The 13,997-nt window shown below is 48.6% G+C and overlaps 3 protein-coding genes across 4 annotated transcripts in view; 2 read left to right on the top strand and 1 right to left on the bottom strand.

The window, feature by feature from the left end:
• ASPSCR1 (ASPSCR1 tether for SLC2A4, UBX domain containing) overlaps positions 1 to 184 on the bottom strand; it is a 46,072-nt gene extending 45,888 nt beyond the window's left edge. The window contains exon 1 of the mRNA XM_042025691.1: positions 166 to 184. The gene's annotated coding sequence lies outside the window, so the exon portion shown is untranslated. The remainder of the gene's footprint in view (positions 1 to 165) is intronic.
• NOTUM (notum, palmitoleoyl-protein carboxylesterase) lies at positions 49 to 6,340 on the top strand. 2 transcript variants are annotated; one of them, XM_042025704.1, is made up of 10 exons: positions 49 to 211; positions 363 to 458; positions 1,011 to 1,071; positions 1,940 to 1,998; positions 3,016 to 3,118; positions 3,863 to 4,054; positions 4,390 to 4,490; positions 4,589 to 4,736; positions 4,989 to 5,036; positions 5,147 to 6,340. In XM_042025704.1, the coding sequence occupies exons 2-10, from the start codon at positions 413 to 415 to the stop codon at positions 5,451 to 5,453; spliced, it is 1,065 nt and encodes a 354-aa protein (XP_041881638.1). In that variant the 5' UTR covers positions 49 to 211; positions 363 to 412; the 3' UTR covers positions 5,454 to 6,340. The 2 variants fall into 2 exon arrangements, with proteins under 2 accessions (XP_041881638.1, XP_041881639.1); XM_042025705.1 differs by lacking the exons at positions 49 to 211; positions 363 to 458; positions 1,011 to 1,071 and adding an exon at positions 1,078 to 1,802.
• Positions 6,341 to 6,507: 167 nt separating this feature from the next.
• Positions 6,508 to 11,468, top strand: MYADML2 (myeloid associated differentiation marker like 2). Its single transcript, XM_042025708.1, has one exon. The coding sequence runs from the start codon at positions 9,269 to 9,271 to the stop codon at positions 10,172 to 10,174; it is 906 nt and encodes a 301-aa protein (XP_041881642.1). The 5' UTR covers positions 6,508 to 9,268; the 3' UTR covers positions 10,175 to 11,468.
• Positions 11,469 to 13,997: the final 2,529 nt, after the last annotated feature.

The following is a 13,997-nucleotide window of genomic DNA, read 5'->3' as shown; positions in this document are numbered from 1 at the left end:
TCCCCGGGCGGACGCGAGCGGCGCCGCCGCCAGAGCCGCCGCCCCTGCCCGCCGCCCGTCGCCTCGGCGTGGTCCCGGCGCCCCGGCCCGACTGGCTCCAGAGCCTTGCGGCCGGGCCCGGCTCCCGCTTAGGCATTGCCCCTTGTCTGTGCCCGCAGCTACTACCTGAAGGAGTCCAAAGGCAGTCGGCGGTGGCTGCTGTTCCTGGAAGGTGAGCGCCGGCGCCCCCGACTTCCGCAACGGCGGCCACGAGCGGGGCGGCGACCCGAGGCTGCCCTCGGTGCCCCGGCCCCTGCGGGCCGCCGTCCCTCGCCCGCGAGCCCCCGGCCCTTCGGGGCGGCTGACCCCTGTCCTCTCGCCAGGAGGGTGGTACTGCTTCAACAGGGAGAACTGCGACACCCGCTACGACACCATGCGGCGGCTGATGAGCTCCCGGGAGTGGCCCGCGACCCGCGTGGGTAAGTCGTCCCCTCCACCCCGTTGGGCAACCCCGAGGGACTGGGACCGGGCTGAGGTAGCGCCCGCTGTCACCACCGCCCTGGAAGGTGCCTGGTTGCTGCCCCGTGAAGATCCCGTGCCGCGGGCACGGGCAGGCGTTTGGGTGCGCAGGCATCGCCGGGAATGGGTGCTGCTCTCTTCGCTCTCTTCTCACGCTGCAGCCTCCTAGGCAGCCAAACCTCCGTCACTCACACAGATCATCTAATTGAGTATATTGGAATTTACCTGCTAGGATTTGTATTCTGGGGAGGTACTTAAATAGGCATCACAGGTCTCTTCTGTACTACAAGAAGCTTCTAGACAGGCTTCATCTGTAGCACGAATCAAATTCTTAATGTCAAATCTGCCTAAGGGCAAATTTAGAAATGTTCCTTCCACTTCCCTTGCCAATGTTTTTCATCATGGATGTTTGTTTTCTGTGTGGTCAGAGGTCTTGCATGAGGCTCCCACGATTCCTCTGAAATCACAGACTGTCATCTGTATGTTTCTTGTTTCTTTGTGCCCATCTGCAGGAACTGGAATCCTGTCCTCTCAGCCAGAAGAAAATCCCCACTGGTGGAATGCAAACATGGTGTAAGGAGGGACAACGGAGGGAAATAGCTTTATACTTAAACAGCATCTCCTGCCTTTTAGGCTAGCAAGAGTGCTGCAGAGACAAGTTAAGACTAATACTTGGAAAAGGAAATTGTGTGTTTCCTCATTTGCTGCAGTTCAACTCTCTAATATGTAGGGCTGACAAGGTCCAGAGAAACTTAAGTTCAATCTCCTTGGAGTTTTGGGGTGATCTAATGGAGAAAAACTGGGGATACCTTAGAGAGCCTTCTCAAACAGCTGCAGTGCTGAATCCATCATGAGCGGTGGGCTGATAGTGTGTTACGCATCTGACAATTTGAGAAGAATGTGGAGCAGCTCTCCTAGTTCAAAGAAGAGAAATGAGAGAGACTAGTTTATATATGCATCTACACAGAAGGGATGTTAATTTATCTTCTGCAAGACAGAGACATGAGAAGTTAATTCCTGCAAAAACCTCCAATGGTTGCAGTCAGCATTTACACTGCACTGACTAGATTCTTCTCATTTTCCATGTGAAAAACTGAAGCACAGAGAGTTGCCCTGTGACAGGGCATCCACTGTGTTGGCAGAATAGCTGAGAGCAAAGTCGTGGTTCATCGTTCCATCCACTGAGCTTAGTGCTTCAATTAGATTGGTAAAAGACACGTTATTTATTGATTTAATTCAGTAAAACTACCAGTGTTCAGGAGAAAATTCAAGACAGTTATAGTTGTCACTTGGTGTGCAGGAAGGTAAGTTGTCAAATTGGACAGAAACTCTTCCCTTTTCCCCTTCCCAGGATTTTATTTTCTTCCAGCTAGGTGACCCCATCCTCACCCTGTTGTGCGTGTCAGAGGCACAGCCGGACTCACACAGCTCTCTCTTACAGATTCATCCCATATTGCTCAAGTGATGTTTGGAGTGGTGCCTCTTCCAAGTCTGAGAAAAGTGAGTGTTGCTGATGGGCCGTTGCTGCCCCAGACATCACACATTAAAGGATGTGGCCAGACTTCTGTGAAACCACGTGGACGAGAAACAGGCTTTTTCTTGCTGAAGGGCAGGAAAGAATATCAAGCTACTTCCAGATAAAACATCCTGATCTCTTTAGCTCAGGCTGTTTTGACATAGTTCAGAGCCACTGCTTGCAGAGATGTTACACTGATGCAGTATGTAAGGATTAGAGGAACAAAATTCCTTTTAGATGAATCTCCAGGTTCCAGCACGCAGCAAATTAATTGCTGTAGCTGAGGGACCATGGACTGTTGCATGTAACTTTTGCATGGCTGACCTGAGAGGCAGGACTGTGAATTTAGTGTCAGACTTTTATCAGAAGGATGTTTTGCCTTAGGCAGGAGCCATCATGTGTCAAGCTAAAGCTGTCTGCAGGTTTCTTTGGGAAACAGCATAATTCATCTTAATACATGCTGCATTACCATCAGATGTCGTTCTGGTGGTGTCACAGTAAGGGACCTTTTCACCTCATCCCAGCTCCTTGGAGCTGTTCCTTTGGAGCAGTTACACACCAGCAACCACGGTGATGCCAAGGAAGCAGTGTCTGTGTATGCGTAACATCTTGTGAAGCATTGCTTCTCTGAATTGGCTTGATGAATTGGGAAAACGGGGAAGCAGTAAGTTGGAACTGAGGTTCCAGGTGGTAGGAAGATGTGTGTTCCTCCAGTACCTTCCTTCTTGTTTTCCTTTTCCAAGTTTACTCATTTCTAAGCACTGTCATAGGAAGGTGCTTGTGTAATTGAGTATTCGATTCACTCTGTTCTCTTTCAGGGCAGCACATTTTGTATGGGGTGGGGGAGAACCTCTTGTTAGGTGTATTTGGTATAGGTGGATAAAATGAGCCTGAGTTTAGATTCGTAATCCCTTTGGAAGGTTCTTAAACATTTTTGGAGAGGAAGTAAAAGTCTGAGCCTGGACAGGAAGGAATTTTTTTGACACTGAGCTGTCTTCCAGATGAATATGCCTTCATGGGAGCACTGATCATACAGGAGGTTATAAAGGAGCTGGTGGGAAAAGGTCTGAGCACTGCAAAAGTGTTGCTGCTAGCGGGGAGCAGGTAGGTATCCACAAGATTCCGTTTGGTGAAGAGAGCTTTCCACAGCAGAAAGCTGTTAAGGGAGGAGGTCTCAGCAGTTCCTGAAACATTTCTTCTAGGAGTACAGTAACACTAACACAGCAAACCCTGTATCTCTGGTCAGTTTTCTCCTGTAAGTGGTCAACAGAGGATGATACCATATTACTTCATCAGCTTCTGGTCCACTTAAGAGAAAACTGAGAAAATGATAACAAAGCTTTGCGTTCTTCTGTGCATCAAGAATGCTGGTTCCTGTTGGCCAACATCATAAGACACACACCTCCTGTGAATTGTTTCAGGACACCAAAATAAAAACCAAACTTGTCTCACACAGGTGCTCTGGATCATCCTGTGTTGCACAAAGCTCTGGTACACTCAGTGTATATTACATGGGAGCGTAATAGAGAAGTTGCAAGGAGTGAATTTGTCTCACTTCAGATGCTTTTAGTTTCTGAGCTGCCAACCCCCTTGGAAATGATACAGAGCACATGTATCTCCCAGGAAAGAGAGTAACAACAGGACTTTACTTCTGAGCTACCAGATTATTACTCAGCACTAGCTTTATTTCTGAGTTTTGCAAAGCCAGGAAATAATGTGGTGTCTACCAAGTTTGTGGTGAATGGTTGGATAGCTCTTTTGTGGGTAGATGAAGGTCTTTATAGCATGTCAGTGCTGAAGAAGGTTCAGTGTTACAGTGTTCATGCAGTGTTGATGTTGTTGTTGCAGTGCTGGAGGGACAGGAGTGCTCCTGAATGTGGATCGAGTGGCAGAGCAGCTGGAGGAGATGGGTTATCAAGGGATTCAGGTTCGAGGCTTGGCAGACTCTGGATGGTTCCTAGATAACAAACAGTATCGCAGAACCGACTGTATTGATACCATAACATGTGCTCCAACAGAAGCCATTAGAAGAGGAATAAGGTACAGTCAGATGCTCTAAAGTACACTACTTTAAGAGGTTAGAGTGTGGAAAAGATCTCCTCCTCCTCTGTGTTCCTTCACTTTGATACTTAAGGAGTATTGTCTACATCAGTGGTTTTTCAAGTATTTTATTGGAAAAGACAATAATGGAAAGTCTAGATGTGCGAAAGAACATGTACAGTTGTAGATGCTCTAAAATGTGTTGATGGGACAGTGCTTCTGTGAGAGCTGTTCTGTCAGTTGAAATTCTAATCCAAACAGAAACTAGGATATGGAGAGGATACATTGTTAGGATTGCCCTGTGCCTCCCATTCTGTTATTGCTTTGTCTTCTAGATACTGGAATGGCATTGTTCCTGAACGCTGTAAACTGCAGTTTAAAGAGGGAGAGGAATGGAATTGCTTTTTTGGATATAAGATTTACCCCACTCTTCGATGTAAGTACCAAAGGAGAGAGATCAAATGGACTTAGGGTTTCCTCTGTATCTGTAACTAGCTTGGAGCAATCCCTTTTCTGAAATTTTTGTCTTTCTAGGCCCAGTCTTTGTTGTCCAGTGGCTCTTCGATGAGGCCCAGCTTACTGTAGACAACGTACACCTAACTGGCCAGCCTGTTCAGGAAGGGCAGTGGCTCTACATCCAGAATTTGGGTAGAGAGCTGAGAAACACCTTGAAGGATGTGACGTAAGTGTTTCATTGAGAAAAACCTGTCTCATTTGTTTCCAAGAGACATTCTTATCTAGTGTCCTAGTGTTCTCAGACCTCTGCTGAAAAAGGAGTGTTGTAAATTTGGTGACTGTTAGTTCATCTACATCAAGAATCTTGCCTTTTTCATTTTTGTGTAAAATTCCACCCTCTCCCTAGTCTGGAAGGTTTGATTCAGTGAGATTTACTTTGTCCTTCAAGACATATCCACGTTTCTGTTTTTTCCTTTAGAGCGAGCTTTGCTCCTGCCTGTTTGTCCCACGAGATCATCACACGCAAGTAAGTGCTTGTGCAGATCCTGTGAGAGGTGAACGGGGATGCAGCTTGGGAATGAACCTGTCCTGGCAGCCGGACCCCTCTAATGTGATCTGTATGGTTTGTCTTTTCAGTCACTGGACTGACATCCAGGTGAAGGGGACATCATTACCCCGTGCCCTGCACTGTTGGGATCGGAGCCTCCATGAGAGCAACAAAAATGGGAAGGCTCCTCTGAAAGGCTGCCCAATTCACCTGATTGACAGCTGTCCATGGCCTCACTGCAACCCCTCGTGCCCCACAATCAGGGACCAGTTCACAGGGCAGGAGATGAATGTGATCCAGTTCCTCATGCACATGGGTTTCGATGTTCAGAAGATGGCACAGCAGCAGGGCCTGGAGCCCAGTAAACTCCTGGGGATGCTCAGCAGTGGTAACTAGGGAGGGCTCATCAGAGGGGCAGAGATTAGATCAGGAGGGGAGAGAGAGACTCTCAGCCCTTCTCCCAAACTTTCTAATCTTCTTCCTTAACGTTTCTGCAGGCAGATGCATGCTCATACCCATGCACACTCACACCTGTGCACTCACATGCTCCCACACTCTTGCACGCTTATGGTGTGTCAAGAACAGAAAGAAAAAAAAACAAAAAACCAGGCAAGCAGCAATTTCTTGCTTACACTGTTTGGCTGGAACTTGTTCCCTCCAAACTCCTGGGCTAAGTTTCAGCCGGTCACATCCTCTTCCTGTGTTACACAAGGCAGTCGGATACAGGGAGTAGCAAAGCAAAGCCATAAATAGCAGCAATGAGAACCTTCCCCAGATCTGGGACATCTTCCCTTGCCATGAATTTTACATCATAGACTCATTACAAGTGGTGAAAAAAGCAAGCACTGGATTTCTTCTGTCCAACTAGAAGTGAAGAAATGATTACATTACTTCCTGGAGGTTAGCATCTCATGCTGAGTCACAATATACAGACCCAGGACATGTGCTAGGGATGGACACTCTTGTACTCAATTTATTCATATTATTTTATAAAATGACTTTTTTATTACTTTTTTAAACTAAGCAAGAAATATAAATGATATTGTAACATATTTTTTTTTAATAACGAAGAAACCTCTTGGTACTTTGGCAACGTGGACATATTTATTTTAATATGTAAAATGCTATTTATAAGGGCTGACCAGAGAACTATACCTATGTCTTTGTAAAGTTGTATATGCTGCTCATTTGAATGGGTTATCCTGATGGTCGCTTGTGCCTGGGAGAGGGCTAAGGGTGGTGTTGACGTTTTGTATTCATTAGATTTCTGTGTTCCCATTGCAGTGTTCCTTGTCATTGTTTCTCTGATGAAGAGGTTGTAATATAAGGTTTAAGTACAGAGACTTTCACCCAGCACCTGATGTTTGCAGACTTTCACAGCATTTTTGGCTTGCCTGTGATTCCCCAGGTTGTCCAGGGCATTGCGTTGTAAGGTGGAGGGAGATCTGGTTTTGCTGCAAAGGCCTCTCTTCCAGTGAGGGAAATGTTTGATCAGAGCATCAGAAGCATTTGGAGCAGAAAAGGCAGAGAACATAAGACAAGCACCAACATATTTCTCTTCTAGTCACTTGGGAACACACCCACCTCAGCAGAGAGAATCCCCTTTGATAGTAGTGGGAGGAGAACAAGGGAGGGATTGAGAATGCATAACTGAGGCTGGAGAGGAGACCGTTCCTTGGGTGGGAGCATGTGGGTGGCTGGAGCAGAGCTTCACCCTGCAGCACAGTGTGGGGGTGTGGGGAGACCTGCGCAAGGAGCACAGCTGCACATCCCTACTGCACGAGGTCCTGGGACCAACTGTGTGTGCCTGCAGTTGTGTACATGGTTACACAGCATATAGGCCACAGAGAATTTGGGCCTGATTTTAGAAAAATTCCCTGTACTTTCAAGACAGACCTTGCCAGGTTAGAACAGTGGTGCTGCTTGTGAGATCCCTTGTTTTGGGTAAGTAAACTGTAGCCCTTTGGTTCCTTTTCGGGCAGGACCACACACAGACCACCACAATCATCTGTCTTCCTGTGCATGATGGGATTAACACAGATTGAAGATAAAGAAAAACTACAGAGAAAATGACTGGTGCTCCCAGTGAAACTGAAGAACAGGAAAATGTCAGTGCAGTTTCCCTATGATCAGTTCAGAAATTACTGATATCCTCTATATTTTAATGACTTGGATATAAAAGTAGAATTGTCCTGATTATGTTTTTCATCTCTTTTCTGCCGTGCAGAAGCCAGTGACAAAAGCGCAAGACTGGAAGAATTCAGTGCCATGTGTTTGTATTCTGTGATCTTTTGACTAGATGAGGTTCTTTATTTCTGAGGGAAAAGTGGCCGTGGTCTGTCTGGTGCACTGCTCCGCCAGTGTGATTTTGGGGACCTTTGCCCTCTGCCAGCACTGACTGGTGCTGAGGGCTCTTCAGAGGGGCACCACTTCCCATGGGAAAGCAGAAGCTGAGCAGCAGGACCAGCTCTGCCTTGAGCCCCGGTGTCACTGCTGGGGTGATGTGTCCTCAGGTAGGCCATGACATGGGGTGTCCCTGTGCTTTCTCCTGGTCCCTGGGCAGAGGGGAAGTGATGCACCAGAAAGTGCCACAATACAGAAAGTGACCCACTGCCAATGAGGCCTGCTAGAAGTGAAGGATTAATAGAGAGTCAGGAAAGGCAAGATTTCAGGATGAGAACCTGTTCACCTGGAGTTCCTCAGCTGTCCTGCTGCATTTCCTGGTTATTGTGATGTTAATTGTGCAACTTCCACCCCAAATGAATGCAGGCTTTTGTACTTTTAGCACCAGAGGCCTTTCTAAGGAAAATGGAAAGTACTTGAGATGAATGAAAGAGACACTGAGGTTACAAGATGGTGACAAAGCTGAAGGTAGGCACGTTTTATCGTTTTATCGTTACAGCCAAAAATTTGTACTGTCCTCATGTGAGCCATTCCATCAGTAATTTTTTCTGCTTCCAAACTGGGATGACCACTGCAGGTGAGGAGTCAGCAATGCTGCTTGTGGGGTAAGGGAGGAATTTTTCTACTATGTTGTGGTGGAAACATTCACCCAGTCCCATTCTGAAGCTACATCAGCAATTTTGTCTGGGGCTTTTGGAGATAGAATTAAGACACTTGTGGGGAGAGGTGACGTCTGGGGAGCACTGTATACCAGGAATGGCTCATTGTGAAAGCTTTGATCTCACAGGAGGGAGGGTTTGACACTATTTATTGAAATCTGTGTTCCAAAACAGAGCTAAGAATATCAAAGCAATTTTTTAAAAAACAATTGTATTTGGTTGTTGCATTCAGAGATACAAGAAAAACTGATTTCCACATAAATTTAAAAGAGAGACAGGGAAGAGTTTAAGGAAATGTTGAGGACGGGTGCTGTAAACCTTCACAGCCACAAGCTGTCACACAAAGTACAGCAGGTAAATGTATCACTGCTCCAGATCAACTGCAGCAAAGTGAGTCAGCTTTTATTCAGCCTCTGGCCTAAATCCTTTCTTTTATAGGGTTTGTGCTGCCTTTGGGCTTGTGCCCCCTCTCAGGGGCTCTTGGGTCTGCAGAACTGAGCTCTTGTTCCTGCAGCACGGCCGTATCACAGCCCACTGCCACAGCCAGCCACCTCCCCTCAGCGCAGGGGGTTGTGTGGAGAACGGCAGCATTCCAGTGACCCTAGAGTTTCTAAAAGAACAGCAGAAGGATAATCAAGAGCCTTTGATGGAGCTCGCAGCTTCAGTGTTAAATAACACCCGCTCCCAACAGCTGAGTGGGGGCAGGACTCATTCCAGAACTATTAATAAAACCCCTATTTATACTCCAGGTTCCTGTGAACGGTGCAGCATAAAGCTACAGCTGCGGAGCGAAAATGGAATAAATGTCAGCCTCCAGGGAAAGCACCATCCTACGGGAAAGGAGACAGCCAAAGGACAGCACAGAGGCAGGTTTCAGACCTGAGGAAGCAGAGAGCAAACAGCAGCACCCTGAGCTTACAGCCAGTGGGCAGAGCCAGCCAGTCACCTCCCTGCAGCCGCAGGTCTGTGCAGAGAGCTGCCAGAGATGCAGCGTCAGAGGCAGCTCCCACTGATGCCGGCAGAGACCAGCGAGATTTGAGCTGCCACTCCACTGAGCTGGGACCAGGTGTGCCTCAGGGCAAAGGTGCAAGAGCCAGAAAGGACATTTGAGAAGGCATTGAGTGCATTGTCTGCTGGACCGGAAAGATAATGGAGAGCACGGGAGGGCCATATCTGAACACAGCTGCTGTGACTTCCCCTGTAGGAATAGCTCGATTGCTGCAGATGACCTTCGGATGTACCACATTCAGCCTGGTTGCCCACCAAGGGGGGTTCAGTGCCGCATATGGCACCTTCTGCATGTTTGTCTGGACCTTCTGCTTTGCCATCACTGTGTTCATCATCACCTGTGAGTTCACACACCTGCACAGCTGCCTGAGTCTCTCCTGGGGAAACTTTACTGCTGCTTTTGCCATGCTTGCCACACTCATGTCCATCACAGCTGCAGTGATCTACCCGCTCTACTTCGTCCAGGTGGGCTGTTACCCCATCGGCTGTGAGGTGAGAGATTTCCGCATTGCAGCCAGCGTCTTTGCGGGCCTTCTGTTTGTCGCGTATGCCACTGAGGTGTTCTTAACCAGGGCAAAACCAGGACAAGTCACCAGCTACATGGCTACTATCTCTGGGCTCTTGAAAATCGTTCAGGCCTTTGTGGCCTGCATCATCTTTGGGGCACTGGTGAACGACAGCCAGTATGGTAAATACGTGGCGACACAGTGGTGTGTGGCTGTCTACAGCTTTTGCTTTGTGGTGACAGTGGTGGTAGTGGCCTTCAGTGTCACAGGTAAGACTGCCTTGCTGTGGTTCCCTTTTGAGCGTTCTGTGGTCATCTACACCTTTGGGGCTGTGCTGCTCTACATGAGTGCTGCGGTCATCTGGCCAGTGTTCTGCTTTGACAGCAAGTATGGCTCCCCACGACGCCCTGGCCTCTGCGCCAAGGGGAAGTGCCCCTGGGACAGCCAGCTGGTGATTGCCATCTTCACCTATGTCAACCTGCTGCTCTATGTCTTGGACCTGGCATACTCCCAGCGCATCCGCTTTGTCTCACACCTCTGAATTGTGGGTTGGCCTCTGTGGAGGCATCCCAGTGCTGTGAACCACTGAAGATGCAGAGGGATGGGGCAAGGGGCAGGGAGGTGCTGGGCAGGCATGCGCACAGCACCAACATCAAGGTGAGGACTGACTACACTAAAAAATTAATGACCTGGAGCAGGTGGGCTGCAGCCGATGCAAAGCACAGCCCAACTCCCCCATGGTTCTGCTTCACCTTCCTTCCTGGTGCCAGCACAAAGGAATGACACAGCTCTACATGCATCTGCAGACAGCAGGAATGCTTGTAGCCACAGCAGTGAAGCTGCTGGCTAGCAGGTTATTGAGCCAAATATTAGGAAAGATACCAAGGATTTTGAAACTGTTAACCAGTGCTTAATGGTAACCAAGTGACTACTCAGGAAGTGGAAAAGTTAAAAGCTGCATGAAGGAACACCAGAAGATGAAAATCAATCCCTCGGAGTTTGGGTTACTTTGGGCTGTGTGGTGAGATGTGGAATGCCTGCAAGTGTGGGCAGTTCGGTCTGGGTGTTTCTGAGAAGAACATCATAGCCATAACAGTATTTTGAAGGTTACCAGTCTTTCCCCTTCATCTCCTTTGCTGTCTAGCACGGAAAAGGAATATCCTCAAGTGTACACCTTGGAGGAGGCCTAGGATATTCCTATTTAGCAAAAACTGAGTCACTACAGAAATGAAAATTTGTAAAGTTGGGGCTCTACTGCTGAGAATCAGGTTGCAGAGCAGAGCCAACCTGCAAAGTGACTGTGTGTGACCTGCCATCCTCACTTGAGCAGCACAGAAAGTAGCTTGGCACATGCTCTGTCTTGATTAATGGGCCACCATTTCTTTACACTGGTGTCAAGGGTTTTTTTCTGGAGGCTTGAAGATCTGAGGGAGTGTGAAAGGGGAGGCAGAGACTAATTGATCTCACGGTGCTGCACAAGAGACCAAACCAGGCAGGGAGGGGGCATGGACAAGACGGGACATGACAGAAGTTGCACACAGTACCCCAGAGCAGCTCAGGCGCAGGATTCCTGAGCACTCTGCATCACCAAGTAGCCGAATGTCTCAGACGCATCCCTGACTAAACATCCACTTTGAAGTTCCACACTTCTCAGCTCAGATTTCAGGCTCCATAGAAATCTTCATTTGTTCCAGGGAGAAGCCAGAGTGTCCAAGTGCTTGTGCAGCTCATGCAGACTTGAGTACTTTGATTAAAATCTCCAGTAGCTGCCTGTCAGAATCAAGATTTATTTTTTATCCAAAATAAAATAAAGCTGAATGGCAGATGTACGCTTACATCTCCTGAGATGTGTGCTGTCACCCTCCTCTCCACACTTTCATTGCAGCAGACGCAGCCCTTTCTGCATGAAAGCAGAGCTCACTTTATTTTGATGTACAAAGCCTGAACACAGACCCAAAAAAGTACAGACACAAGACAGCAAGACATCTGAGTGGATTCTTTGCAACAGAATGACTCAGGAATAACGAAGGAATCTTACTTTTCATCAGTGCTTTGTGTGGGGTTTGAAAACCAAAGGGAAAACTTGTTGGGACAGATTATGTTGAATAATTCTGAGCAAGGACCAGCCCTTAGCAGTGGGGAGCATTAGCCAGGAAATGGGACAAGAATTGGGATCCAGCACAAAGGAACAGCCTTCCAAGGGGGTTTTCTCTTCTGCGAGTTCCAGTGAAGGGCAGGAAATCTGGAAGATGTGGTCCAACAGGAGGCTGGTAGGGCAAGACCCAAGGCTATCCCGCCATCAATATAAACCAGGAGCTTTATTTCTTGCCACCCAAACTAATTACGGGTTGTACAAGTACAAAATGCTGACTTGGAAAAGGAAATCAACTTTTGTTGGAGGAGTCAATTTACAAAGAGCCACTGCATACAAAGGGACCTTGAGCATTTATGATGTATTCCTCTTAAACCCACCAATGTGGATAAATTAAGCTGTGTCACACTTGAAAATTACTTTTTTGTTGTTATTACAGATCACTAAAACCAAACAGGTGCCTGTGAAGCACCATGGCTTTTGTTATAAAATTCAATCCAATGAGCCCAGGAACATGGCGTGAGGAAAGTCCTTCCTGCAGGCTCTGGTGTGGCTCTGGGAGGCTGGGAGGACTGGGGAAGGGGGTCAGCAGAGGCAGGAGCACACAAGCACGGGGGTGCTTGTCCCCCAGGATGACACTGCCAGTCACTCAGGCAGTGGCAGCTGTTGGAAAGCTCCTTGGCTGATAGCATATGGCTGAGCCAGGCACTGCTGGCTTCCTGCTGGGAAGATTTTGCACCAAGTAGGAGCAAGAGCAGAAACATGGTAAAATCTGCCACTGCCATGAGTTGATGCATCTTACACTGAGCCAGGGACAAAGGGCCAGAGAGAAACCAGTACCTGGGAAACAATGAGGGCAAAACTGAGTGCCTTCACAATAAGGGGAAAGCAAATTCAACATGGAAATCATGATCCCACTGACTGGAAGAGTGGAAACACAAGTCATTGCCAAGAACAGTGTGTTCAGATTTAGCTTTCTCATCTGCCAGCCAAAGACTGAGCAAAAAATGTGAACATGGTCAAAATGGCAAAAAAAGATTGTGTGGACAACAATCCTCTCTTTTAGGAAAAAAAAAAATTTAAAAAAAAATCAAAACCTCATGCTTCAGTGGTTAAAACACTCCCCAACCATTGGAAACTATGAGATTGCCCAATCCAGGACAGAGAACATCTGATATCTGCTCAGCAGGATTTACCAAACAGCTCTGTCATGATTCAGTTCACCAAACCCCCTTCATTTCCAGAGTGTATTGACCCCTTTAATAAATAGATGATGATCAAGTAGCTCACCATAAACCAGGTTTCCCCAGTCGCCAACCATTCCCAACCTTTTTTGGTAAACTAATGTTAGGATGTATGTGTGTTCCTTAATTACGGACTTGTGGCTGCAGCCAGTCTAGACAGCACCCAGAGGATTCCAGCCTGGCTAGATTAAAATCTGAATCGTTAATGGGTTGGGTTTGGTTTTTCCCTTCTCTTTTGGAAGCCTGAGGTTTGGTATCCCCAAAAGACAGCATTTAGGAACATTTATCAACAAAAAAACCCCACTGAGATTTATTTCTGTCAATAAAGGAGCAAGAAAAAAGTAAAAATGAAACCAGTGAGGTAATATGATATTTAGGAAAAAAAGCACTGCCTGCTGCCTGGGTTTTACAGGAACACTCCACACCGGCCCGGTCTCTCCACAGCCCAGGGCCGCAAGGCTCTGATGGAGGCCACCCTCGGTCCTCGGGGCACGGCGGGAGGCCGCACTGCACCCGGGCCCGGATGGGAATCGGGCGACGGAAACTCCCTCCCCGTTCACGTGCAGGGAAATCCCTCGGGAAACCTACGGGCAATCCCAAAGCACGAGGTACCGCCGCTCTGGGACCAGCGGCCGCTGGGCCGCTCTCCGCAAGACCGCTCCCCGCAGGACCGGCAGGGTCGCGTATGGGCCCGCCCAGGGAGGCGGGACTGCGCACCGGAGCGTCCCGGGCCGGCCGAGGCGGAGAAGTGGCGGGGAGGAGACCCGAGCAGAGCCAGCACACGAGGACCAAGAGTCTCTTCTGGCGCCCGCTGCGCCCTGGCCCCGCGGGGGTCCCCCTCTCCGCGGGGAGGGTGGCCGGGGGTGACCGGGCTCACGGAGGGCGGTGCTGGCGCGGCAACGCCAGCAAGCGGCTGTCGGCGCTGCCCGGCCCGGCCCGCTCCGCTCCCGCCCCGCCCCGCCCCGCTCCCGTCCCGCTCCGCTCCGCTCCCGCCCCGCCCCGCTCCCGTCCCGCTCCCGGCCCGGCCC

Source organism: Corvus kubaryi, unplaced genomic scaffold (assembly GCF_017639235.1).
Source record: "Corvus kubaryi isolate FWS band 111438036 unplaced genomic scaffold, C.kubaryi_AGA036_p1.0 37272, whole genome shotgun sequence".
In the NCBI taxonomy this organism is placed as follows: domain Eukaryota; kingdom Metazoa; phylum Chordata; class Aves; order Passeriformes; family Corvidae; genus Corvus; species Corvus kubaryi.
This window is presented reverse-complemented; position numbering and strand designations above follow the sequence as displayed.

Coding starts and splice junctions, on each gene's coding strand:
- MYADML2 (XM_042025708.1), top strand. CDS start 9,269: ATGGAGAGCACGGGAGGGCCATATCTGAACACAGCTGCTGTGACTTCC.
- NOTUM (XM_042025704.1), top strand. CDS start 413: ATGCGGCGGCTGATGAGCTCCCGGGAGTGGCCCGCGACCCGCGTGG. Junction 4,055..4,389: donor GCCATTAGAAGAGGAATAAG/GTACAGTCAGAT, acceptor TTTGTCTTCTAG/ATACTGGAATGGCATTGTTC. Junction 5,037..5,146: donor CACGAGATCATCACACGCAA/GTAAGTGCTTGT, acceptor TTGTCTTTTCAG/TCACTGGACTGACATCCAGG.